The sequence below is a fragment of the Mesoplodon densirostris genome, chromosome 2 (assembly GCF_025265405.1).
Source record: "Mesoplodon densirostris isolate mMesDen1 chromosome 2, mMesDen1 primary haplotype, whole genome shotgun sequence".
In the NCBI taxonomy this organism is placed as follows: Eukaryota; Metazoa; Chordata; class Mammalia; order Artiodactyla; family Ziphiidae; genus Mesoplodon; species Mesoplodon densirostris.
The window spans coordinates 91,925,479-91,952,823 of NC_082662.1; the positions used below are offsets into that span (position 1 = coordinate 91,925,479).

Below are 27,345 nucleotides of genomic sequence, written 5' to 3' on the forward strand. Positions count from 1 at the left end.
CTTCCAGAGTTCAGATTTAAAACTGAGATATTTCTTTTTTCTTTTTTTTTTTTAAGACTAGTCCTTTGTTTTATTAATTAATTTATTTATTTTTGCTGTGTTGGGTCTTCGTTTCTGTGCGAGGGCTTTCTCTAGTTATGGCAAGCGGGGGCCACTGTTCATCGCGATGCACGGGCCTCTCACTATCGCGGCCTCTCTTGTTGCGGAGCACAGGCTCCGGATGCGCAGACTCAGTAGTTGTGGCTCACGGGCCTAGTTGCTCCGCGGCATGTAGGATCCTCCCAGACCAGGGCCCGAACCCGTGTCCCCTGCATTAGCAGGCAGATTCAACCACTGCGCTACCAGGGAAGCCCCTGAGATATTTCTTTTAACACTCAATCTGAATTCATTCAGCCAATTGGAAAACTTGAAAAAAAATGAGTGCCGTTAAAGTAGATACCATCTAAAATCTTTTTGGTCCAACTTATCTCTAATATTGTCATAAACACACTTACATATCTTTGCATACACACATAGACATTTACACATCTTTCTTCAGATGCCCAGATTTTGATTTAGCTTTACTGTTTAATAAAGACATTCAGGACACATAACCCATCCCAAATAATGATGCCATTTCTCATTTTTAATAATTATGCTTTATATTTGCAGGTGCTTTGGCATTTAAAAAAGGTCTAGCAGGCATGCAGGGCAGATATAACTACATTTATTTTTCATTTTATAGGTGAAGAAAGTGAGAATCACAGAAGTTAAGTTTTTGTGCACTAAAAAGTGACATGGTTGGGGGACTTCCCTGGTGGTCCAGTGGTAAAGAATCTATCTGCCTTCCAATGCAGGGGATGTGGGTTTGATCGCTGGTTGGGGAACTAAGATCCCACATGCCACGGGGCAAGTAAGCCTGTGAGTCACAACTACTGAGTTCGTGCACCTCAGTGGGAGAGCCCGCGTGCCACAAACTACGGAGCCCAAGCACCCTGGAGCCTGTGTGCCACAACCGGAGAGAGAAAACCCGCACACCACAACTAGAGAGAATCCCGCGCACCACCACTAGAGAGAGAGAAAGAAAAAGTGACTAGATGGGAGCTAAAGTCCAGTCGTTTTGACTGCAAATTCTGTTCTCCTTTCAATACAGTAAGAGTTGTCATGAGCTTTATAAGAGATACTCTAGAGTATTAGTCATTGTAATATGTCCTCCAACTTACTGTTCCCAAACCTGGTTGACTATTAGAGTCCCTTGGGGATCTGTACTTTTGAAAACACTCCCCAGGTGATTCTGATGATAGCTAGAGTGGAAAACAACTTCTTATGTCACATTCTCAGAAAACCAAGTGACTGGTGATGTCAGTACCCTGTGGATCATGTACTTAATCCAAATATGTTTCTTACTGCCTACCTTCAAGTTGTAAAGTCTTATTCTCCTCATAGGAAGACATCATGGTAATAGAAATATTTATCTTTACCTTTGCACCTTCCCCTCATAGGCTATGTATTAGATGTTGTCGGCATTATCTAAATGGAGAGAGGTGATGTTATCACCCTCTTACAGACTAGGATGTTGAAAAGCAGGGAGAATAAGTAAATTTCCCAAAGGAACCGCCATTGACTAAGTTGATTTGGTTAGCATAAGGTTGATTATTAGTTCATTAATGATAATGATCTGTAGTAACTGAAGCATCTTCAAGTTTTGTCATCAAAAGTTATCTTTCAAAAAGAAAGCCACACAGGCTCTTTCATTTACAGTTTTATTTAGAAAATTTCCAAAGTCCCTCTCTTTCTTATCTCTCTCTCTCTCTCTCTCTCACACACACACACACACGCACACACACACACACACACAGAGTCATTTAGAAAAAAATCTGAAACCTGATTGTTTTAAAACTCTTATTCTATAGAACAATTTACTTATGTAATTGAACAACAACTTTAAAGGACTTTCTAGACCACATTTTCTTGAAACCTTAAATATTTTAGTTCATCCTGGGAAGAAACATTTGCTTTTGAAAAAGACTGATGGTTTGAGTAACATACTTTGCTTTGATCCCCTTTTCTTCCTGGGCAAGAACATGTCTTATTCATCATTCAATGTATAAAGCTTTATTGTTACTCCACAGTTAGAGGAGGAGAAAAATAACCAAGGACAATTGCAATTTGAGAGAGTATGCAAGGGCAGGGAAGAAGACATGAGATGATCCTGAACTTAAAAAATATATTTTATGTTTGTCATATCTTCTAGATATTATGAATTTGTTTGCACACTTAGCTTAACTTTGAAAGAAGAACCTCTAAATCAAGAAAATAGTTTTAACCATACTGTGCCAAGTTCAAAGCCAGGTCTTGGAGTCAGATATAATTTGAGTAAAACAGTAATAGTTACAGCAGATGCAGCTTTTCCTTCAGCCTGTCCAGAGTCTTACTGTGTGCAAGTTACTTAATCGCTCATCACTAAGACCAGTCATCCCCGTCTCACAATAGAAATTACAAAAATCAAGGTGTCGGGCTTCCCTGGTGGCGCAGTGGTTGAGAGTCCGCCTGCCGATGCAGGGGACACGGGTTTGTGCCCCGGTCCGGGAAGATCCTACATGCTGCGGAGCAGCTGGGCCCGTGAGCCATGGCCGCTGAGACTGTGCGTCCGGAGCCTGTGCTCTGCAACGGGAGAGGCCACAACAGTGAGAGGCCCGCGTACCACAAAAAAAAAAAAAAAATTCAATGTGTCATATCTCGCTTCCCTGGAAAGCAGCACTGAGGATCTATCAGTCAACAGCAACTACAACAGACACCATTCATGTCACCTGCCCCTTTTTCCTTTGTCCCCTACATCTCTCATAGGCTAAAGAAGAGAAGCCTGGGTTAATAGCCCCTAACTGGGCCCTGCTTATCTGACAACAGTCAATTAATATTTATTAAACATTCATAATGAACCTAGCCTGTGTCAGGTGTTGGCTCCCATCTTACAGCCCTCTTCCTGGAGGATTCTCCTCATCAGTCTTCACATGACTGGTTTCATCTTGTCAAAATTTTAACTAAAATTTTCAATTTCACCACTCCAAAAAGGTTTTCTTTCAATCTGAAATAAACATCTTAATCACATTGTGTCATATGATCCTATTTGAATTCTCTGCATAGCACTTATTATTACCTATTATTTTTCTTATTTTAACAAATATATTTTTAATTTTCTGTCTCCTATTACTACAATGTACATACCACAACAGGTGGAAACTTCTCTGTCTTGTTATTACTATGTCCTTAGCACCTAGAATATTTCCTGACACATAAATATTTGTTAAATGAGTGAGAGACTTAGGATACAGTGGTGGGACAAAATTGGACATGGTTCCTGATTTTGCGGGGCAGCTTGTAGTTTAGCAAGGGCAATAGACATTAAGCAAAGAATCCTACAATTTAATGCAAATTTACAGCTATCATTAGTGTGGAGATAGAGCCATTCTAGGAGGACTTAGTAATGGGCCATTAACCATAAAATGGAGGTCACACTAGGGTCCCTGAGAAAGGGAAACAAGGTGAGATAAAATCTAAAAGTAGAAGTGAAAGGGAGATGAGACAAGTAAGGAAATTGTTTGAGACCAAGGAATTTGTATGTTCCAGGTTCTGTGGTTGAAGGGTACATGCCCATTCAAGAAAAAAGCCAGTGTGGTTGGTTTGCAGAGGGAAAGTGAAAGGGTGGTTTTGAGATGAGGCTGGGCAGGCAGATGGGATCCAGGCCAAGGTAGGGTCTTGTGGGCAATGTTAAGCATTTGTATCTTTAGCCTAGGATCGAGGGAGAGCCTCTGATAAGTTTTAAATAGTAGTGGAATGATGGGATCAGATTTGCAATTTGAAAAAAAATCACTGTGCATTGTAGAGAATGGACTATTTGGTGGTGTTTTAAAAAGGAAAAGCAATGCCATCATTCAAGCAAGAGATGTGGGCAGTTTGGGTTGGGATACTATAGAGGAGATGTGGTGCAGTATACAGATTCAGGAGGTATTTTGGAAGTGAAATCAGTAAGATGTGGTTTTGGAGTAGCTATCAGGGGCAAGAAAGAGGGAGGTGTCTAGGATTATTCTTAGATGTCTGGCTTGCTTATCAGAATGGAAGCTTGTATCATTCACTGATAATGGTCACTGTAAGAAGACGTGGAGGTGGAGTATGAGGCTGGAAACAATGAATTCAATTGTGTGTTATGTTGTGTTTAAAATGCCTTTGAGATATCCAAGTAGACATGTTTAGTAGGTAATTTGTTATGTGAGTCTGGAACGCCAAAGCAAGGTCTGTACATGAGAAATATTCACAGATTTCAGTCATGTGTAGGTGGGCGAAAATAGAAGTTGTTGATGTCGATATAAGAACCTGAATATAGAAATTGGAGAGAGAGAAAGGCTAAGACAGAGACTTGAGGAAGTTCCATCACTTAATATCATTTAATTATTGGATAGAGAAGGATGGTCATGCAAAGCAGAGGGAGGAGGAAGTGCCAGAGAATAGGAATAAACCAGGAGAGAGTTGTGTGATGGAAGCCAATGGAAGACTCATCCATGTCAGAAGCTGTGTACAGACTGAAAAGATGACTTGTCTATTTCCCCCACTGGACAAATAATTTTTTAAGCAATGAATGAATATTGAACAAGAGGTATGACATCTTCAAGGAAGATAGATAATAGGGCATCAAGGGAAAATGGGGATGTCATAACAAAAGGTGGGACTGAGGAGAGAAGTAGAGATTTCTGAAAACATACTCATCATGAATGATGTTTGTGGTCAATTATTAGTGTTAGACTTAAAATATAGACCCTAAATAGATTACCTTTCTGTCTTCTAAACATCACGTGGATATAATGGCAAATTCCAGAAGGGACAATCTGGTGAAGAGGAGCAGTGAGACCCTGTGTTATCTGGGAGGGCTCACAGAGAAAACAAGGTGCAGGTGTGCTTGGCTGCTACTTACAGGAGCACTTTTTAATCTACAGGGAATTCTGTAGCTACTGCTCTATAGCCATTTGAGGTGCAGGCATCAGAACTCGGTATGAAACATTGCTGCTTTGACTAAAAATGCATTTATTTTAGTCACTCTCGCAAAGACTTAGATTACACATGGTAGATGCTGTCTGTAACAACCCCCAAACTTCACTGGCTTAGCCCAGTGGGAATTTGTCTCATTCATATAGTGTTTTTGTGTAGGTGTGTGGTAGTGTCATTCCCTAGGGTGATTTATGAGCTCTGGGTCCTTCTAGCTTGTGCATCTACTGTCCCTTAAAGCCATGGAGGTTTCTGCTGAATCCTCTGCTTCCAGTAGGCCAATGTGAGAAGAGAGAAGAGTGAGCATTATGACAGAGATTTTTTTTAATGGGCTGCGCTGGAAGTAGCGTCCACCCCTTCTACTCACATTCCAGGAGTCAGAACTCAGTCCTGGGGCCACACTCTACTACAAGGGAGTCTGGGCTGTGTACTCAAGTGGAAAGGAAAACAGATTTGTGGAAAGGAAAACAGATTTGGTAACCCTGTCCATCTCTCTCCTAAGGGCCTTTTTTCATTTTTTCTGCTAGTTTGAGGACCTAATTAAGCCCTAGTACCTTCCTTGCCAGAGAATTCTCTTTCTTTACTCAACGTATTTCCTTTAAACTGTTTCTGCCTGTTGCCCTTAACTTTTACTTAAATGTCTTCTCAAGAGAGAAAAATATTTGGGGATGATTTCCCACAATTGTCTAATGATTATTTTCCAGCCAAGAAGACTCCACCTCTGGCAACCAAGCTGATTTACTTCTCCAAAAACTATTACTTCTCTCTGACTTTACCTTTGAGTTTTAAAAAAATATTTTTATGAGATTCTATTTCAACAAAATTTGGGGGAAAGGGTTTATAGTTTGGCTTTTGTCTAAAACAGTGGTTCTTAAAATTTCAGAATTGCCTGGAGAGCTAGCCCACACCCAGAAGTTCTCATTTTCTGGGTCTAGGGTGAGGGCTGAGAATTTGCATTTCTAACAAATCCCTAAGTGATTCTCAAGCTGCTCATTCAGAAACCACATTCTGAGAACCACTTTTCTAAAATAAACTGCTTTTTATTTTTTTAAAGAGGACATCCTGCTTTCCTAACCCTGAGATTTTATTCGCATGTGAACCTAACACAATAGAAAATACATTTTAAAATCAGAAAAAAGCTTAGAGGTAGAAAATCTTAATCCTCGTTTAGAACCAGTCACCTTTTAGTCTGTAGTATGAAAGTAGGCAAGTCATTCTACTTCTCAGGCTTTCCATTTCTTTATTTATAAAATGATGATAATATATAACACCTACTTTGCCTGGAACAAGAGATTTTGTCCCAGGCTAATCAGGAGCAGAACAGCCAGGAGATTGGCTTGTTTGTATGAAAAGGGAGATTTACGCTCCATCAGAGTTTCCCGGGGGCTGATCACCCAGAGGGAAAACTATTATGTAGCCTCCACAAAAGAGGCTGCCTTCATTTTCTGGAAGGCAGTATACACCCAGTCCCTGGACTGAATTTTAAAACAATGCACCAGCAACGACACTGAAAGGTCAACACTGCATCCCTGTGATTCTCAATGCAGCTCTGTGACAAAATCACCATGTAGCTTTGAAAACAATGCCCAGGCCCTAGTCTCGGGCATTCTGAGGTGGGGTCTGGGTGTCCAAAATTGTGTCTTAGGTGCTAACTGAGGTTGAGAACCTTCCTGTGGGAAACAGACTGGCCCTTCCTGGTCAGCGAAGTGGGTTGCACTGTGACTTCCAGCTTACAGATGACAGACACATTCTGTGCACATCAAAGTTTGATTGCAGTGGGGATATTAAATTCCCCTGCAGGGAGCACTCTATCACAGGACAAATAAGAGTGTCAGAGCAGGCTTTTTAAGGCCCTGTGCTATTATGTTGAATGATAAACTGCTTGCAGGTGATTAAACTGCCTCCACAGGCTTAGGCCCTCACTTCTTTTGCTTTTCAGGTGATGCCATCTATCTTTGTATTTTTTTTTTTTTCCACCAAAGAGAAAGCACACACATGTTGAATTGCTGGAAAGCATCCTAGATACTAGAGAAGTAGGTTGAAGAAGGTGCTTCATGCTTAATTTTCCTAGTCATGCAGAACTGGATCAAACCTAATGTAACTATGTCATAAGATATTGGGCAGCTATAAATAATCTTGGGTTTCAATATCTGATTTTGAGGTTTTATTTTGGTTTTTATCACTAGGATAAAGACAAGCAGAATGGTAATTGTGAGAAGGAAGTGAAACAGGCTAGTATGAGATTCAAATGCTGTTATGACCTCTGCTGCTTTCTCTGTATGTATAACTTGGATTTCTATTGTTCCAGCAGAAAAAATGGGCCAAAACCCATGTTGTTTATTTGATAAAGAATGCATAAACTTGCTCTCTGAGCTCTCCATGTTTACACTTTTGAAAAGGTACTATTAACATATTTGGCATTAAAATAATTTGGCTTGAGTAATATTTGTCTCAGAATAACTTTCATTTGGTTCATATATAAGCACTAGATATTCAAATATTCAGTGATTCCAGAAAGAGGCAACTAGAAAACACAAATTGTGGAGCTTCTGATGAACTGAACTCCGTAAGTTGAATGAACACCTTAAGACAAAGACCTGTTATTTTCTTCAAATGTACTGATAAGGAAAGAGCAATTTTGTAATGGCTCTGTTATTTATTTATTTTTATCACCAATGAACAAAGATTTATTTGGAAATTTCCAAACCTGCCAGAAGTGGCACTTGCCAAGCCCTAGGTCCACCCTCCTTACCAAGCTCCAAAGGGCAATGATACACACCCATGCCTCAGGCCACACCAGAGAACTAGTGTGCCCTCCCTCTAAAAGGCATTACCCCTGGGCCCAAGAGCTTGGGTGGCAGCTCTCTGGCCTCTCAGGAGATGATGGCGGCCAGAGCCGCTTGCATAGATTGAGAACAGAAAATAAGGAAGGAGCCACCAAGTAGGGCTCCCTGAAAAACCCAAGCTTACCGCTGTACAAAAAAAGTGGCTCCCGCATAGAAAAACCTGCCCCACGAATACTGCAAATACCCAAAGGAAAGGAAAAAAAACCAGCAGCAAGGCTGGGCTGGTAGGAATGGCATAGAACTTTGGTTTGGAAAGGCTAGGAAGAGTGTGAGCTGTGCCCCTCTTCCTCGCCAAGCTCCCCAGAGCCAGCGCTGACACTCGCTCCAAGGGGGTCAGTAAACAAGCAAAGCCAGGGGCCTTTGGTTCTGAAAAGTCTCCATTATGATGCCAAAGCACAGCCTCCAGGTCCTACTTGGGCCTGCCTGCAGGGGGCAGAGGAGGCCTCTTCTGTGAATCCAATTAAAGCCAACGTGTAAGTAGTAAGGCTTTGGGGACAAAGCAACAAGGAATCCTATCACTACACTTATGAAACTAAAGCTGGGGAGCAGAGGGTGACAGGAGACACCCCTCACCCCCTCATCCTACATGTCTGTGCCCCAGTGGATGGTCCCCTTCCAGGCTGAGGAGGGGGTGGCTCCAGGGCTGGGAAGAAAGGAAGGGATCCCTGAGCAGTTAGGTCAGGCAGATTCCCAGCACCTGTTCCAGTTCCTGCCTTTGCTGTTGCACCTTGGCAATGATGTGCCTCCCCACTGGTTCCTGGGCCCAGGGCTTGTGGTAGAAAGCAGCTTGTCTCTCTTCCTCAGGACTCCCAATCACATCAGTGATAATCTTGAGGTCCTGGCGCTGGGAACAGAGCGATTCTTGGATGGAGTCCTGGGGGTCAGTGCTAAAACAGAGCGTGAGATCCCTCTGGGTCTTCAGCTGGTTGATGGACTCAATGGTCTCATGGATTTTGACATCAAGGGAAGCAAGCTCCTGCTGATTGGTGGTAGAGGCCAGAAAATTGCTCATCTGGACCTTGCGTGGGTCATCCACCTCCACATCAATGTCATAACAGCCTGTCTTCTTCTGGTTGTTAGGGTCCACACTAATTACATGGTTGACGACAATGGGGTCTGGATGCTGCAGCAACCTGTCTAGCTTCATGGGAATCTCAGAGAAATGCAGTCGGCCACAACTGAAGATCTGGCGGAAGTACCAGTTGCAGTTGACGAACTCCCGCTTGTGGTCGTCCTGCAGCTGGCTGTGTTTGATGTAGAGCCACAGGGCCTTCATGATGGCAGCCCTCGTCTGTGTGTGCACCCTCAGCAGCCTCCGCAGTCGGGGGTCCGACTTGTACTGGGGAGGCTGATGATCCAGCATGAGCAGATGGGTGCACTTGACGTTGAGGTCTCCAGGCCGTTTCACCTGGAAGCCATCTGTCTCCTGGGTGGTGGGCATCTGGTGCCACTCCAGCAAGTGTTTGTCAGGCCCGTACAGTTCCTTGTCCAGCTCAATGACGAGCCTCTTAAAGAATGAAGAAAGCTTCCTCTTCTGTTTCCTAAGATCATCCAGCAGTTTTCCCTCTACTCGGAGTTCCCAGGAAGCCACCTTGTCCCCTGCTGGGTTTCCCCCCGGGGGTCCCTGCAGTTCTTGCACTATCACCTTCTGCCTTGCTGGGACAGAACATATTAGAAATATAGATCCGCAGCTTTCCTTTTTGCGTCAGAGGATTTTTGATGGCCTCCTGGATCTCCATCCGCTTTCGAGCAATGGTCTGGTCCAGCTTCCGCTCAAAAGCCAAGAGATCTATGCACGCCTGAGGTTCTGGGACAAGCTCCCAAATTCGCTGAGGTAGAACTTTATCTGCCACCTTCCTCCTCTTTAACCCCCCGCGCTGGGCAGGCATCGGGGGCTGGGCCTGGGGCACAAGCAGGAGTTTTCGGAATGGGTCCGTCATGGTGGGTGGCACGTCAGGTCGAAGTGAAGCAGCTGCGCCAAATGGGGAGCCGGCAGGGGGTCCCACCTGCAAGCCAGCCATGGGCATCCAGCTCCCTGGTGACAGGGGGTCCCACCTGCAAGCCAGGCCTCTGGTACTGCGCCGCAGGGCCCGCGGGGCTCTTGGGGCAGAAGGCGGTGACCCCCTACGCCTCTAGCAGGCCTGGGCCCCCTGAGCACCGGTCCGAGCAGCATGCTGGGTCCGGCTGGCAGAGGCGGAGCTCCCAGGGCCGCCTGGCTCTGTTATTTTGATAATTTTGACTGTCTGAGATAATGGAAATTTTTCATCAGATGCTGTCTGTGATTAATGCTTTCTGAGACCTCTCTTCTCCTAGAACCTTCTTTTTCCTGATTACCTCTTGGCTATGGCTTTTTGATTACCTAGGTTTGGTTTAGATGATTGCTTCTGGAAAAACTGCGTTAGCATCCTTGCGGTGGTGTGGAGCCTCCTGAGGAAGGAGAGGCAGGACAGGATTCTAGTTCAAGTCGTTGCAGTTAGTAGGAAACTGGGACTTAGAACCAAATAGAATCAGTATCCCCAGTGTTTGAGGAGGGACACCCAGGACAGAACTGGTTTCAGACTCTGGACAAGGCTGAAACAGCTTATGTCAACTGAAGGCACCTTTTCTAAGTTTCAGCCGTCCATGGACATTGGAGAGCACATGTGTGGTTCCCCAGCCTGTTTTAGGCTCTGGGAACAAAAGCTGGCACTGTATTGCATTGTACTGGAAACTGACTAGAAGAGGCTTAGGTTTTTATTGTTTTACTTCCAGGAGGAGAGGGGAAAAAATAACTTGCAAATCAGGTGGATGAAAATTGAGAATGAGAAGCTACAGTAATCAAGACAGTATGGTACTGGCACAAAAACAGAAAGATAGATCAATGGAACAGGATAGAAAGCCCAGAGATAAACCCACGGACATATGGTCACCTTATCTTTGATAAAGGAGGCAGGAATGTACAGTGGAGAAAGGACAGTCTCTTCAATAAGTGGTGCTGGGAAAACTGGACAGGGACATGTAAAAGTATGAGATTAGATCACTCCCTAACACCATACACAAAAATTAGCTCAAAATGGATTAAAGACCTAAATGTAAGGCCAGACACTATCAAACTCCTAGAGGAAAACATAGGCAGAACACTCTATGACATAAATCACAGCAAGATCCTTTTTGACCCACCTCCTAGAGAAATGGAAATAAAGACAAAAATAAACACATGGGACCTAATGAAACTTAAAAGCTTTTGCACAGCAAAGGAAACCATAAACAAGACCAAAAGACAACCCTCAGAATGGGAGAAAATATTTGCAAATGAAGCAACTGACAAAGGATTAATCTCCAAAATTTATAAGCAGCTCATGCAGCTCAATAGCAAAAAAACAAACAACCCAATCCAAAAATGGGCAGAAGACCTAAATAGACATTTCTCCACAGAAGATATACAGACAGCCAACAAACACATGAAAGGATGCTCAACATCTTTACTCATTAGAGAAATGCAAATCAAAACTACAATGAGATATCATCTCACACCAGTCAGAATGGCCATCATCAAAAAATCTAGAAACAATAAATGCTGGAGAGGGTGTGGAAAAAAGGGAACACTCTTGCACTGCTGGTGGGAATGTGAATTGGTACAGCCACTATGGAGAACGGTATGGAGGTTCCTTAAAAAACTACAAATAAAACTACCATATGACCCAGCAATCCCACTACTGGGCATATACCCTGAGAAAACCATAATTCAAAAAGAGACATGTACCAAAATGTTCATAGCAGCCCTATTTACAATAGCCCGGAGATGGAAACAACCTAAGTGTCCATCATCGGATGAATGGATAAAGAAGATGTGGCACATATATACAATGGAATATTACTCAGCCATAAAAAGAAATGAAATTGAGCTATTTGTAATGAGGTGGATGGACCTAGAGTCTGTCATACAGAGTGAAGTAAGTCAGAAAGAGAAAGACAAATACTGTATGCTGACACATATATATGGAATTTAAGAAAAAAATGTCATCAAGAACATAGGGGTAAGACAGGAATAAAGACACAGACCTACTAGAGCATGGACTTGAGGATATGGGGAGGGGGAAGGGTAAGCTGTGACAAAGGGAAAGAGCGGCATGGACATATATACACTACCAAATGTAAGGTAGATAGCTAGTGGGAAGCAGCCGCATAGCACAGGGAGATCAGCTCGGTTCTTTGTGACCGCCTGGAGGGGTGGGATAGGGAGGGTGGGAGGGAGACGCAAAAGGGAGGGGATATGGGAACATATGTATATGTATAACTGATTAAATTTGTAAAATAAAAAAAAATTAAAAAAAATAAAAATAAAAAAAAATAAAAAAAAAAAAAGAAAATTGAGAATGAGAAAGATTTGCTTGTTGAAGATAACCCTGTTTTCTCTCTCTTTTATTAGGTGTTCGTGAAGAGGCAAGTAAGGCTGAATCCCCTTCTGTTCTTCAGGAATTCTTTTAAAAGTATTTTGTTCTTTGTCTTAGATCGAGACTGAAGATGTGACACCATACATTACTGGTATCACCTTCTGCAGCTGAAATACAGACTCCAGAACTGGATGTGGCATGGTGTAATTTTTCTAATTAGCCCTAGAACTCTACGTTAAAGGCTCAGACTGCGTGTCCTTTGGCATGACATCAGTCCGCCGCTGACTCTGATTGTCAGCAGGAGTCTAATTATTTGGGCCAAAGCATTTTGCCTAGAGTTTATATTTGTATTCAAAGAGAACTTCTGTGTAAGGAAAGAAAGGTTTTTTGTTATTATTGTTCCTCTTCTTTGGAATTAGCACCTATCTAAATTAATCCTCTCTAACTTCTCATACTTCTCCAGTAGGTATACTTCCTAAACTTCTTTAGTAACCAACAAAAAGGGGAGTGATAGTCTTTTAATGAGCTTTCTAGAGATAGAAAATTCACAGCTATTAAATCCAAGCTGTATCTAATGTGAAGTTTCAACCTAATGAACAGCTGTACATATGCTGCCTTCCCACACAGTGGAACTTGATGGAAGCCCTGGTTTTACAACTGCTGGTTATTGATTAAACAACTAGGCTGTTTTGATGCTGGTTGTTTCTGTTGTTGCACGCATCATCTTAGGTTTGGAAGAATTATTGCAGATATTAACGTTATTAGAGTTATTAAAGGTCACTAGTCTGTCCCCTCACCCACCCTATGCTGGTAACATCTTTACAACATCTCCCCCAAGTGGTTGCCTTGATCATGATCGAACACACCTAATGACAGTGGGGAGAAGGCAGACTTCATAATCCAGCAGTTATAATTTAGAGTTATTCCTTAATATAGTTTACCTAAAACTATAGTGAACTCCAGCTTAGGAGAGGACCTAAATGTATAAATAGATAAGTTGATATAAAATGTGGTGAATGCTTTGATAGAGGCACAGATAAGTTGTTTAGAAACAGCTAACTGCATGGGAGAACATGGGAAAGAATTCGTCTTGAAGGATAAGTACATGTGCTTATGTACTCGTGTGTGTGTGTGTCTGTGTGTGTGTGTGTGTGTGTGTGTGTGTGTGGTGGGGAAGAGTATTTCCAGAGAGAGGATATAGGTGCAAAGATATGGAATTTAGGAAAGGCTGTGTTAAGACATGGTGAGAAGTTCAGAATGGCTGGATGGAACCTGCAATGGTGAAAGAGATGTCTTGAGGCAGGCTATTTGGAGTTTTGTTGCCCACCCAAAAAGTTTAGATTTTATCCTATAGGAAAAGAAGAGATTTCAAAGGGGTTAAAGCATCGGAGTGGCTTGATCAGATTTCAGTTTTATGAAGATAATCCCAGTGGCAGTTTTGAGGACTCATTTGCTGGAGGAGAGACTGTTTCAAGGACACAGGTTGGATACAAAGTGCTCTGCCCTGCTGGCAGCCCATGTGTCCTATAACATTTCTGGTTCAGAAAGTAAAGTCACTACCTATAGAGCCAGTCAGGCTTAACTGGTTTTGGTGGGTTCTTGTAAAATGTTACACCTAATGTTGTGTGAATACCGGCAAAGTGAAATAGGAAATCATGGCACAATCATGGATTGTGAGGGGAAATAAAAATTGACGTGAAATACTATCTTAAAGAATTTTAAGGTGGGAAATATCTAGGTCATTGAGCAAGGTTTTTTCCCATGAAATGTTCAACTTTAGTTTGGCTGGACATAGTCTGAGGCACATACTCAGTAATTTGATGATTTCAGCAGTATGTTTTTCTGTGACATTGTTATGGGTCAGAAAGTCACTATACAGGTCAAAATGAAATCACGTAAGTATTTTATTTTGAAAAGGCAATGTCAAAATAATATTATGAGAGGCTTTAGAAATTTGTATGTACTTAACATTCAGCTGGAATGTGGGGATTACTACTCTCAAACCAGTATAGGTGGTGCTTTTTTTTTTTTTTTTTTGTGGTACGCGGGCCTCTCACTGTTGTGGCCTCTCCCGTTGCGGAGCACAGGCTCCGGACGCGCAGGCTCAGCGGCCATGGCTCACGGGCCCAGCCGCTCCGCGGCATGTGGGATCCTCCCGGACTGGGGCACGAACCCGCGTTCCCTGCATCGGCAGGCGGACCCCCAACCACTGCATCACCAGGGAAGCCCTAGGTGGTGCATTTTTGATCTCCTTTCAGGAAATGCATTGGTGCTCAGAAGGTGAGGAGTTTTGAACTTTTTAGCTCTCACCCACATTTACTTCTGCCCTACGAGGTTTACATCATCTGCCCTTTTTGATTTGCTGGCTAACCAATTCCCATTCTCCACATGCCGTAAACAACTATTCCTAAGATAGGTAATGTCACAAACAGAAATTGATATGTTTCAGAAAAAGATGAGGGGGGAAATATGCCTGAATTAAAGCCATGAAACAGATCCTCAAATATCCTCGCTAATGTAATGTGAGAAATAGGCTTCCAATAGTTTATTTTTATTCATGTTATTTATTTAGTAGCATCACCACGAGGGGAAAAGTAGATTTGTTACCAACTCACACAAGAATGCTGGACATTGGTTGTCTTCCCTGTGGGGCTGGCTGGCTCCCGTGCTTTGTCATCTCTCAGAGTTTTCCTGATAAATAAATATGTGTTGGTCAGAATTGATCTCTGGCATTATTGTCAACAGCACCCACGAGTTGGCCCACAACTGCACATTTTCCTGCAACTGGTCTGTGGCTGCACCCTATCATTTCATATTCACAGCCTGCTCCATCAGGCTAATAAATCAGCTGTTTCTTATGCATGACATGCTGTGTCGTGTGACTGATGGAAAACTGCAGCATTTTAAGTCTTGTTCTAGAGTCTCCATTATGCTGCCAGCCTCTCCGTTATACTCTATAAAAATGTTTCCTGTTATGGACTATCAGAAGCAAAAGTAGGTTGTTTTAGAGTCAGAGCAATCTGAACCCTGTAAAGTACTGCTAGATTGGCAGGCATGGGTAGATGAGGAGAAGCTGTTTGGAAAAAGATGTCCTTAAGGGCATCAAACATAAGCACAAAAATTACCTTTTTCATGGCCCTGCATATATGGACATAGATAGAATAGCTTCTGTGGAAGCTGTGATTCAGTATGAGCTGGAAAACTTCTTTCTAAGAGGTCTGGGGACTTGCTAGAAGAAAGACAAGGACAGGTGACTGACACTCATTATGTACTTTGTGTCCAGTGCTGTGCTATGTTCTACTGCACATATTAGGTCATTGATTCTCAAATAACTCTGAGAAACAGAGATTTCTATCCCCTCCCCCCTTTTTTTGGCCACGGTTTGTGGCATGTAGGATCTTAGTTCTCTGACTAGGGATTGAACCCTCGGCCCCTGCAGTGGAAGTGCTGAGTCTAAACCACTGGACAACCACCAGGGAAGTCCCTCTATTCCCTTTTTTTCATTAACGTGTAAGAAACAAAGTCTGAGAAATTGTGGAACTTTCTTGCTTTCTCACAATGAGTACAGTTCTGTAGCCCTTCCTGTGCCCTTTCCATGACCCTCTCCATGCTCCCAACTGAATGGCTCCCCAGGGAAAAGCTCTATCTCTAACCAGCTCTGGAGATTCTGGGAGGACTTGACAGGGCTCCAACAATTTGCTTCTTGAGGTTTCAGTGGCTCAATGGCTAGAGACTGTTCGTCCTAACAACACAAAAACAGACTTCAGTATAGTTTGTTTCTATTGATAAATTACATACACTGTTTATATTAGCAAATAATGTGGCAATTTAAAAATCATGTTTATCAAATCATTATTATGTCTTAGGGTTCTGTAGAACAGTCTGATAACTACAAGCTTAATATATTCCAATAAATGGATTAACTGCTTTGACATGTATGTCTTCCTATCTCTTCTTACCTTGAAGTCTAGACCTTCTTACAGGTACTCATGGTCACTCATTAGCTCCAGGGAAGGTTTTTAGAGAATGGCTCTGCAACAAGAGTGAAGTTCTTGGCTTATGAGCTGTAAGAATCTGGAATTTGAGCATCAGATGCCTTAGTCCTGAGATCAGTGGGCAGAATTTATGGCCTAAGTGATAGATTTGGAAGAATATGTTGTGGGTCAGAGGCACTTTTTCTAATATCCAGATAGATGAAGATTCTGTGTGATGATGAGTGAGAGGAGATAAATCAGAAGAGACACACAGAGCACTGCTGATGGGTCTCCTGAGAAGGATCCAACACTCTTTCCATACTCTTGGGATGTAATCATTTTAAAATATAGTTTTAAACAAAAGTTGTGTATATTTAAGGTGTACAATATCATGATTTGATATATATATGGGTATAGTGAAATGATTATTATCCTTAAGCTAAGCAGCATGTTGTCTCCTAACATAGTTATTTGTGTGTGTGTGTGATGAGAACACCTGAAATCTACTCTATTCATATTTTCAATATTCAATACAGTATTATTAATTATGGTCATCATGCTGTGTATTATTCTTTAGACTTGTTCATACTACATAATGGCCAACAACTTTGACCAATACCCTTGACCCTTGACCAATACCTCCCTTATTTCCCCTCCCCTCCTCCCTGCTTGGCCCAGCCCTGGTAACTCATGTTCTAGTCTCTGTTTCGATGAATTCAACTCTTTTTTTAAAAAGACTCCACATATAATTAAGATCATACAATATCTTCTTCATGTGTCTGGCTTATTTCACTTAGCATTATGTCCTCCAGTTTCACCCATGTTGATGCAAATGGAAAGATTTCCTTCTTTTTCATAGCTGAATAATATGTCTGTCTGTGTGTGTGTGCGTGTGTGTGTGTGTGTAAAATCTCAAGCTCTGAACTTGGATTAAAATGATCTTGCATTGCTAGTTTCCCCAGGTGCTTAGCAAAAGCATTATAAAATCCTGTTTGGAAGATAATAAATTGATACTACTAATAATTTTCAAATAACATATTTAACATACAATAAGAACATCTAGATCCAAAGGACAAGACTCCTCTTGAGAAACCGCAGTTAATAGAAGTAGATCCATAAAGACTGTAGATACTGGAATTATCAGACAAAAACTATGAAACTGTGGTTACTATGGTTCTGAGAAAATAAACGTCAAATATAAAACCGTGGCAGGTAACTGAAAATTATGAATAGTGACACAGCACATTAAACTATATATTTTAGAACTAACTTCAACAGGTGAAATAAAGAGCGCTATGAATGAGTTTAATAGTAGATTAGGCAAAACTGATAAGAAAATTGGTGAACTGGATGACATGATGGAAGAAATTAATCACAATTAAGTAGAAAGAAGCTAATTTATGGAAAATATTGAAGGAAGGGCAACAGAAATAGAGGATACAGTGAGAAGGGCTGCCATAAGTGGAGTCCAAGAAGGAGAGAAAAGAGAGAATGTGACAGATGGAATATCTGAAGACAGTGACTGAGAATTTTCTGTAACTTATAAAATACACAGATTCAAATATCCTAAGGATGACAAATAAAAAGAAATCCACACTTAGACATATCAGAGTGAAACATATGCAAATATATGTATGAAATAGGCCAAGTTTACTAATAGATGTACATATACACACCTGAAAATCTCTGTATGTCTCTTAATCTTTAAAGTATCTGGAAATAGCACTGTAAAGTTGGCATCATCTAACAGTGTGCGAAGTCCTGGTGCTACTAATGGAGCCGGCTCCTTCATAGCCATTGCTCCCCTCCTTGAATGTGCACAAAAAGCCTGCAATCAAAAGGAGTGAAATTCATTTAGGAGAACAGGCATTGGCTCTAACTGGAAAGATAAGCGTCACAGTCTCGTGTAAATGCACTTTCTTCAGCAGCACATGTTGAATCCTTATTTTCCCACTCAGTCTTTTTAGCTATTTTTTCAGAAGCTGAGAATTCTTTAGCAGATTTGTGTCTTTGTATGTGTTCAGTGATATCACTATGACCTTCATAGTGGTTGGTAAATGTTGACAAGTTTTGCAAGTTACACGGTCATCATTAACTTTCTCAGAGATAAAGATGTAGCACTTATTTTTTTCATTAAACACACTGTTCCATTCTTTTGAACTAATTACTGCTAACAGGGTTTATTGTAAATTGAAAAATGATGAAAATAATAAAACAAACAGCTATACATTTATAATTTACATTGAAATAAAGACAACAACCACTGTAGTAAGTGTGTTCAGACTACTCTTCTTATGCTACGCAGCAGGATTCTTCATCATCTATTTTCCAGGCATACTTCTTGTAGACTTAGCCTATAATTTCCAATTTTCCACTGACTCTGCTGATTGGATGCCTGTGGCTTCATGCATATCATCAGTATAGGGTATGGCCTAATTAGCTAGTGGACCAGATTGTTGTCAAGGGCAACAGCATTCCTGTTTGAGTGCAATTGTTTTATCAGTAAGCTTCTGCATGCTTTCCTTGAAAGGAAAATGTTAGTTCTGTTGTGTACAAGAAAGACTTGGAAAAAGAGAAAAGGCTTAAAACACTTAGGATTAAAATATCAAACATCTATAAATAAATTTACAGAGAAGACTATAAAACTTTATTAAAATAAACTAAAAAGACTGACATAGAGAAATAGATATTGGTTATAGACTAGAAGATTCAAATTTGCCAAAATGTCTTTTCCCTAAACTTATTTATGGATTTAATTCAAATCCAATAAAAATTGCAGTAGGGTTTTTGTGTGTGTGTGTGGAATGTGAAAAGTTGATTCTAAAATTTATATGGAACTGCAAAGATTAAAGAATAGCCAAGTTAATATAAGTCTACATTAATTTATACCCTGTGGTATTAGCACAAGGACAAACAGACAGGGGAACGAAGAGAATAGAATGTCTAGGAATGGAACCAGATATATATGGCAAAGTAACACTGCAGAGCAGTAGGGGAAAGGCTAGTATTTTCAACAAATGGTGCTGGGACTATTGGACAACACTTATTGTAGAAAAAAAAATTGGATCTCCTGTCAAACCTAACACAAAAATCAATTCCAGGTGGGTTACAGACTTACATATCAAAAAAAAAAATCAAACTTGTACTGGATAATAAAGAGAATATCTTCATGACCTTAGATAGGAAGTGATTCCTTTTTTTAAATTAATTTTTATTGGAGTATAGTTGCTTTACAATGTTGTGTGAGTTTCTACTGTACAGCAAAGTGAGTCAGATATACGTACATGTATCCCCACTTTTTTGGATTTCCTTCCCATTTAGGTCACCACAGAACACTGAGTAGAGTTCCCTGAGCTATACAGTAGGTTCTCATTAGTTATCTATCTTATACATAGTATCAATACTGTATATACATCAATCCCAGTCTCCCAATTCATCCCATCCCCCCCTTCCTCCCTTGGTGTCCATACATTTGTTCTCTACATCTGTGTTTCTACATCTGCTTTGCAAATAAGATCATCTATACCATTTTTCTAGATTCTGCATATATGTGTTAATATATGATATACGTTTTTCTCTTTCTGACTTACTTCACTCTGTATGACAGTCTCTAGGTCCATCCACATCTCTACAAATGACCCAATTTCATTTCTTTTTATGGCTGAGTAATACTCCATTGTATATATGTACCACATCTTCTTTATCCATTCCTCTGTTGATGGACATTTAGGTTATTTCCATGTCCTGGCTATTGTAAATAGTGCTGCAATGAATACTGGGGTACATGTGTCTTTTTGAATTATGGTTTTCTCTGGGTATAGGTCCAGTAGTGGGATTTCTGGGCCATATGGTAGTTCTATTTTTAGTTTTTTTAGGAATCTCCAAACTGTTCTCAATAGTGGCTGTATCAATTTACATTCCCACCAACAGTGCAAGAGGGTTCCCTTTTCTCCACACGCTGCTCAGCATTTACTGTTTGTAGATTTTTTACGATGGCCATTCTGACCAGTGTAAAGTGATACCTTTACACTGCATTTTGAGTTTATTTCTGTGCATGGTGTTGGGGAGTGTTCTAATTTCATTCTTTTACATGTAGCTGTCCAGTTTTCCCAGCACCACTTATTGAAGAGACTGTCTTTTCTTCATTGTATATTCTTGCCTCCTTTGTCATAGATTAGGTGAACATATGTGTGTGGGAAAAATATGGAACGCTTCATGAATTTGCATGTCATCCTTGTGTAGGGGCCATACTAATCTTCTCTGTATTGTTCCAATTTTAGTATATGTGCTGCCAAAGGGAGCACGGAAATGATTTCTTAAACATGACGCAGGGCTTCCCTGGTGGTTCAGTGGTTAAGAATCCGCCTGCCAATGCAGGGGACACAGGTTTGAGCCCTGGTCTGGGAAGATCACACATGCCACAGAGCAACTAAGCCTGTGTGCCACAATTACTGAGCCTGTGCTCTAGAGCCCGCGAGCCACAACTACTGAGCTCGCATGCCACAACTACTGAAGCCCGTATGCCTAGAGCCCGAGCCCTGCAACAAGAGAGGCCACCGCAGTGAGAAGCCTGTGCACCACAACCAAGAGTAGCCCTCGCTCGCTGCAACTAGAGAAAGCCCGCATGCAGCAACAAAGACCCAATGCAGCCAAAAATAAGTAAATAAAACAAATAAATTTAAAAAAAAATGATGCAAAAGGCACTAACTAAAAGGAGATCAATAAAGTTGATTTCACTAAAATTAAGTTCCCTTCGTTGACATACACTATTAAGATAGTAAAAAGCAACCATAGGGTGGGAGAACATATTTCCAATTTTAACCAAAATATTCAGAATTCATAGAGAATTGTTACAAATGATAAAAAAAGCCCAAAAGCAATGCTGCCAATTCAACAGAAAAATGGACAAGAAAATTCACTAATGAAATCTAAATGACCAATGTACATTTAAAATGGCATTCAACCTCATTGGGAATCAGAAAAAGCACATCAAAACCTCAGTGAGAAACCATTGCTTACCCACTAGATTGGAGAAAATTTTAAAGTAAGACAATTCCAAGGCAAGAACGTGGAGCAATAAGAACTTTCAAAAACTGGTGGCAGTAAACACTGATCCAGTCATTTTGGAAAATGCTTTGGCACTATCCAGTAATGTGCAGTTGTGCATATCCAGAAATTCCTCTCTCAGAGATATGTTCTATTATTGAAATACATACTTATGTGCACTACCCTACACCTGACAGGAATGTGCAATATTGCGTACAATAGCCTCAAATGGGATCCTGCCAAACATCCATCTACAGTAAAATGAATAGACAAACGGTTTATTCATGTAATGGAATAACATTCAGTAGTGAAAAATTTAAAACTACAGCTGTGTGCAACATAACATCAACAAAAGAAACAAGACAAAAACAGATAGAAGTAACCCACATTGATTAGGGGTTCCTGCTTCTGTCGAAAAACTATGAAACAAAGCAGGGACACATTAACCTAATAGTCAGGAGAGTGGTTATCCCAGGGGAGGCAAGAGTTTGTGATGAGAGAGGAACATGGTGGGGAAGTTACTTACCCTCCTGATTTGGTCCCCAGCAAGGATCCTTCTGCCCAGTGTCATCTGAGCCAATAGAATGAGACCAAGCAAAAGAAAGTTTTTTGTTTGTTTGTTAATTTTATTTATTTATTTACTTTTTGGCTGTGTTGGGTCCTCGTTTCTTTGCGAGGCCTTTCTCCAGTTGCAGTGAGCGGGGGCCGCTCTTCATCGCGGTGCGCGGGCCTCTTACTGTCGCGGCCTTTCTTGTTCTGGAGTACAGGCTCCAGACGCGCAGGCTCAGTAGTTGCGGCTCACGGGCCTAGTTGCTCCGCGGCATGTGGGATCCTCCCAGACCAGGGCTCCAACCCACGTCCGTCCCCTGCATTAGCAGGCAGATTCTCAACCACTGCGCCACCAGGGACGCCCAGAAAGTTTTATTCTTTGATGAAAGAATGGAGAGGGGCGAGATCATCCTGTACAGCACCGGCTCTCCCTGGCAGGCCAGAGGTAGGGCTGCTTTACAGGGTTTTCTTCAGCGGGAACGGGGTGGAGTTCTCTTGGGGCGGAGCTCTCTCGGGGGCGGATTTCTCGCAGGGCTGGCACAGCCGGCTGCTTGCGGCTTCAGATCACGGTGCCGGGTGCAGAGATTCTGCGCACGGGCTGGTGCCGCCATCTTGACTTGCTGTGTCGTTCGTGGAGCTTCTACCCTGTGTCCCTCGGAGCCGAGGTGTCGGTGCAGCTGTTTGTGCGCTAGAAGTCTGGTCTGAAGTGCTGGGTGCCAGGTCTCTGCACACAGCCCCCTATGAGCAACTGAAACTACACTAAGCACAGAGGAAAAGAAAAATGAAAGGTTAGACTTTTTAAATTACCCAGAGTCTGTTTTCATTTCCTGGGAATAGTCAACGGGCTTTGCCAGTGATAGCAGCATTCTCTGATGCTGCTGATGTTCTCTATCTTGACGTTGATGAGTGTTACACAGGGATACACTCTACTATAATTTGTTAAACTGTGTAGTTTATTATAATTTGTTAAACTGTACACAATATTTTATACACTTTTCTTCATGTCCTATTTCATAATTTAGAAATGTTTAAGCATATGCAGGGTACAGAGGGAATACAAAGAAAGGAGTCATTTCTATGGGAGGGAGGAAGTAGGAAAGGCTTCTTAAGAGGTTTCACGTGAGCAAAGTTGGGAAGTGGCTCAAGGAGTTAGGAGGGTACCCTCAGACTTTGATTCCTGTCACAAATGCTTACTTGTGTGTTAGTGTCCAGACTGGGAAGACTGTTTCAACTTGGCTCTTCCTGGGGGTGCAGGTGGGAGTGGAAAGATGCTGGTGATGAATACCCTGGGCAAAAAAAAAAAAAAAAAAAAAAATCAACCAATTTAAGGTCCATAGGCTACAGATAAAATATAGTTAAGTGTTGTCCTGGGCAGTATGGTTTAGTTGTATGACATTACTGGTTCATTTATTCAGTAATTAATCCATTCATTCAACAAATATTTTCTGAGCATCTGCTCTGTGCTGTGTATTACTCAAGATCCTGGAGATACAGTGGTGTATGAGACTAATGTGTTTTCATTGACCATGATTAGCATGTGATTATTATAGGCATCTGCTTATTTTCTAGAGTAGGTGGAGTGATTTGTGATCCTACAGTCACTGTAGAATAGATGTTTGCTTCTGGATCTCCTCCAAAATAGCCCAAATCGAATGTGTTTCTTGATGTAAGGTCCATGAGATTATGTGGGTTTTCCTCAGCCTCACCCATGCCATCTGGGTCTTTACCTTGTCCCAGATTTGCACCCACAGAGCTCAGTGGGTTATAATTTGGAGACTTGGCCAATTCTTTTAGTTTAGAGAAATAAGACAGTATTTATCTGTGTAAGTACTTAGGTGTCTCCACCTTTTCTGATTCCTTCAGATTTTAACTTGACCTTCAGCAGAGCTCATTGAGCCCACAACAGAGGGAAAAAAGTGTTTGTAATGGTTTTCTTTATACCAGACAATTTAAAAAAATAGTGAAAGGCCAAATGAAACTAATCCTAAGAAGATCTCTGAAATAACTACTGTTTCAAACTGTAGACTTGGGGTTACTTTTTATTCCAGAAGTTGAAAAGTGTTTGAATTGTTTGTTTCTCGGGAAATTTTACCCTCTAATAATATAAAATTTATTGCATGGTGAATTTCACTGAATAGGCCTGAAGAAGATCCTAAGATGGAGTTCTTGAGGAGAAGTTATTTTTTCATGTTTAGTTTACAATGTATATATATAATGCTTGATGTTTCTTTATTTCATATTTCAATGATATGCATTAATTTTTTGTTTTTAGTTTGGGTAACTTTGGCTTTTATCTCATCAAAAGACTTGTTATCATGCTGACCTTTCCAGCATTTGATTGACAACTGATTCCTTCAGAGTCTCATGGGATATATGTTTCCCAAAGTTTACAAATGCTTTTATTTTATAAGACCAAAAAAATGGTAATTTCTGAGTAATTTGTCCTGCTATAACTCTTTTCTCTTAGCATTCTTTAAAAAAAAAAGATCTTTTCCCCAAACTACTTCTGAGACATCAGAAACATACTAGCTAATTCAACAAACATTTACTGAGCGCCTACTACATTCCAGACACAATGCTAGTTTTTCAGTTAAGACAAAACAAGTAGGATGCAACACCTGTCCACAGGACTTCACAATTAGTTGAGGATTGAGAGATATAAATTGTCAACAAAGATACAGTGTGATAAATGTGATAATCAAGGTTAGAATAGAACGCTAAGTAAGAAAATAGGAAAGATATTTAGTTGATGTCGGAAGCAAAAATGAAGGTGTTTCGAGGTGAAAGTGACCTGAGCTGAGATCTGAAGAAGGTATAGTGCTGGGTGATTAAGGTAAAGATGTTAAGATGGACAGTGACCTAGGCAGAAGGAACAAAAGGCGTAAGACACAGGGTGTGAGAGAATGTGGTAAAGTTAGAACTGCAAGTGGCTTAGTGTGGCTGAAGAGTAGGTTGTGAAGTAAGTGGACAGAGAGTGAGATGAAGAGGCTGGTAGGATCCAGGCAATCCAGGTAATTAAAGGCCTTATATGTCATTCTAAGGGGTATCAACCTTATCCTGAAGGTAGTGGGATGCACTGAACAATTTTAAGTAGAGGAGTGAGAAAATATTTGTATTTTAGACTGATCTTTCTGGTGGTACTTTGGAGAAGAGATAGTAAGGTGAAAGCCTGGTGTTTGGGGATGAGGCCATCTGACCAGAGGCAAAGTTAAAGCACTAAATTGAAGCAAACAAATAACTGAGAACTGAAGAGTCAGTTTGGTTCCAAACACCTATGTAATTCAGATTTTTCTCTGACAAATTTCCAGATTATTGCCAGCTCACTTTACCTGAGTTGTTACATATCTATATAAAGGTAGTAGATAATTAAGCAGAGTTTATGTGAATGAAGCAACATCTATTCCTTCTTTGAATAGGGAACAAGATTTCAAGGAAAAGAATCTATAATGTTTTAACAATTATGTGAGATATAATAAGAAAAATACAGTGTCAAGAAAGGCCTGACTTAAATTACTATCAATAAGCCAAGGTGAGGTCTAATGACAGCATTAACATTGTTTCAACAGCCGCCAGTATGTGAAGCTAGTGATTTGTTTATATTTGTCCAAGAGATAGGTTAATGGCAATTTTGTAGATGGTGGCAGGCATCCTAATCAGTCTTCCAGCAGGACAAAACCATCATTTAATCATGTCACTGGTTCAGTTAGGATTGATATAGGGAGAGTGAGAAGTTAAGTGAGACTTCAAAACACTCCATCCATTAAAAAAAGGGGACTTCAAAAAAAGATTCAAGGAGAAGAATTCATGTGTACCTTCAGCTTTAGATATATTGGTACATTGAAAAAGTAGAAAAGAGAATGTGGAACAGACTTCCAATGACAAATTCTGCTCTTTCCCCTACTTGAGAACCATTAACACAAAATTTCATGGTGGTAGCTTAGGTTGAGAGACGTAAACACGTGCATGTTCTAAATGGGTGTTCCTTTTTCTTATTTTTTATAAATTTATTTATTTTATTTTTGGCTGCGTTGGGTCTTCATTGCTGCACGCGGGCTTTCTCTGGTTGCAGCGAGTGGGGGCTACTCTTTGTTGTGGTGCACGGACTTCTCATTGTGGTGGCTTCTCTTGTTTCAGAGCACGGGCTCTAGGTGCACGGGCTTCAGTAGTTGTGGCATGTGGGCTCAGTAGTTGTGGCACATGGGCTTAGTTGCTCCGCGGCATGTGGGATCTTCCCGGACCAGGGCTTGAACCCGTGTCCCCTGCATTGGCAGGCGGATTCTTAACCACTGTACCACCAGGGAAGCCCCTAAATGGGTGTTCTAATATGATAATTTCCCATCATAAAACATGCCAGCATTATTTGTGAAAGCCTAGAGGCCACGAATCCATGTCCAAGCCCTGTGTTGTCCAGCTCATCTGGTTAAATCTGGAAAGAACTAAATGTGCAATTCTTACTTTCAACAAACACTTGACATTACTATCAGATAAAATTACGAGCTAGAATTCTATGAAAAGTCACATTGTAATTAAGCTGTTCTAATTAAATACATTATCTTTTTTAATAGTTACCCATGCCTTCAATTTGTTAGTAAACATTATCTAATAAAATACTCTATTGTTTAGGAAAGTTTGAGTAAAAGGGAAATTGTTTGGGGAAATGAGTAAGCAATGAATAGAATCTGAAAACAAATGTCTCATAGCAGCCAAGCAATTATGTTCCTTCACAGAATAAGTGCTTAGTATCAATTTTGTGCATGTAGAGGGCATCTCTAGTGATTCAAAAGAGAGAAGCAGTTCTTGGTGCTTTCCAGTTCCCTATAAAAACACTGCATTGAAAAGATTAATGAACATACAGTTGTATGTTTAAAGAATAAAATGATTTTGTTTCCACTACCGTTCATGAGGTGATGAGTGAATGGGTTGATACTTCAGCTGCTATGGTTTCTGGTGTTAGGAAGGCTACCCTACAGTCAGTTTCACCACATTCTGCTTGATTGGCCTTTTGGGAAGGGCAATAGGCCAATCCTTGATTATAATGATTTGCTCCCTGAATTTATGTATCCAAAAAAGTACTTAGCTCCTAAGAGAGTGGTCTCTACTTCCACCTAAGGGGTCAGATGACCTCACACAAACAAAAATCAGAATATGTGTTTTGAGAAGTAAGGAAGAACTTAGTATTATAAATAGAAGTTGCTATATATTAGTTATATATTGCTATGTAACAAGTTACTCCAAAACTTAATGGCTTACAAAAACAAGCATTTATTATCACACATTTTCTATGGGTAAGGAATCTGGTGTAGCTTAGCTGAGTGCCTCTGCTTCCGGGTCTCTCACAAGGCTGAAATCAAGGTGGCCAGCGTTGCAGTTATCTCAAGGATCAATCAGGCATGGATCTCCCAAGCTCACTCAGGTGGTTGTTGGCTCAACTCGGTTCCTAGTCGGGTGTTGGATGGAAGGCCTGAGTTCCTTGCCAAAGGAGACTGTCCATAGGACAGCTCACACTATGGCCACTGGCTTTCTTCAGAGTGAATGTGCAGA

At 41.0% G+C, this 27,345-nt stretch overlaps 1 protein-coding gene and 1 non-coding gene across 2 annotated transcripts; both read right to left on the minus strand.

The window, feature by feature from the left end:
* Nucleotides 1–8,476: 8,476 nt before the first annotated feature.
* Nucleotides 8,477–9,785, minus strand: LOC132481132 (SWI/SNF-related matrix-associated actin-dependent regulator of chromatin subfamily D member 2-like). Its single transcript, XM_060085758.1, has 2 exons — nt 9,502–9,785; nt 8,477–9,464 (listed from the first exon to the last, which is right to left on the minus strand). The coding sequence occupies exons 1-2, from the start codon at nt 9,749–9,751 to the stop codon at nt 8,536–8,538; spliced, it is 1,179 nt and encodes a 392-aa protein (XP_059941741.1). The 5' UTR covers nt 9,752–9,785; the 3' UTR covers nt 8,477–8,535.
* A 10,621-nt stretch (nt 9,786–20,406) lies between these two features.
* LOC132484686 (U6 spliceosomal RNA) lies at nt 20,407–20,513 on the minus strand. The gene has a single exon (XR_009531248.1). It is a non-coding gene; the product is annotated as a U6 spliceosomal RNA (small nuclear RNA).
* Nucleotides 20,514–27,345: the final 6,832 nt, after the last annotated feature.

Bases quoted from the DNA above. Each gene is read 5' to 3' on its own strand.
- LOC132481132 (XM_060085758.1), bottom strand. From the start codon at position 9,751: ATGCCTGCCCAGCGCGGGGGGTTAAAGAGGAGGAAGGTGGCAGATAAA. The intron at 9,465-9,501 runs GTGCAAGAACTG...GGGGAAACCCAG, and splicing joins CAGCAAGGCAGAAGGTGATA to CAGGGGACAAGGTGGCTTCC.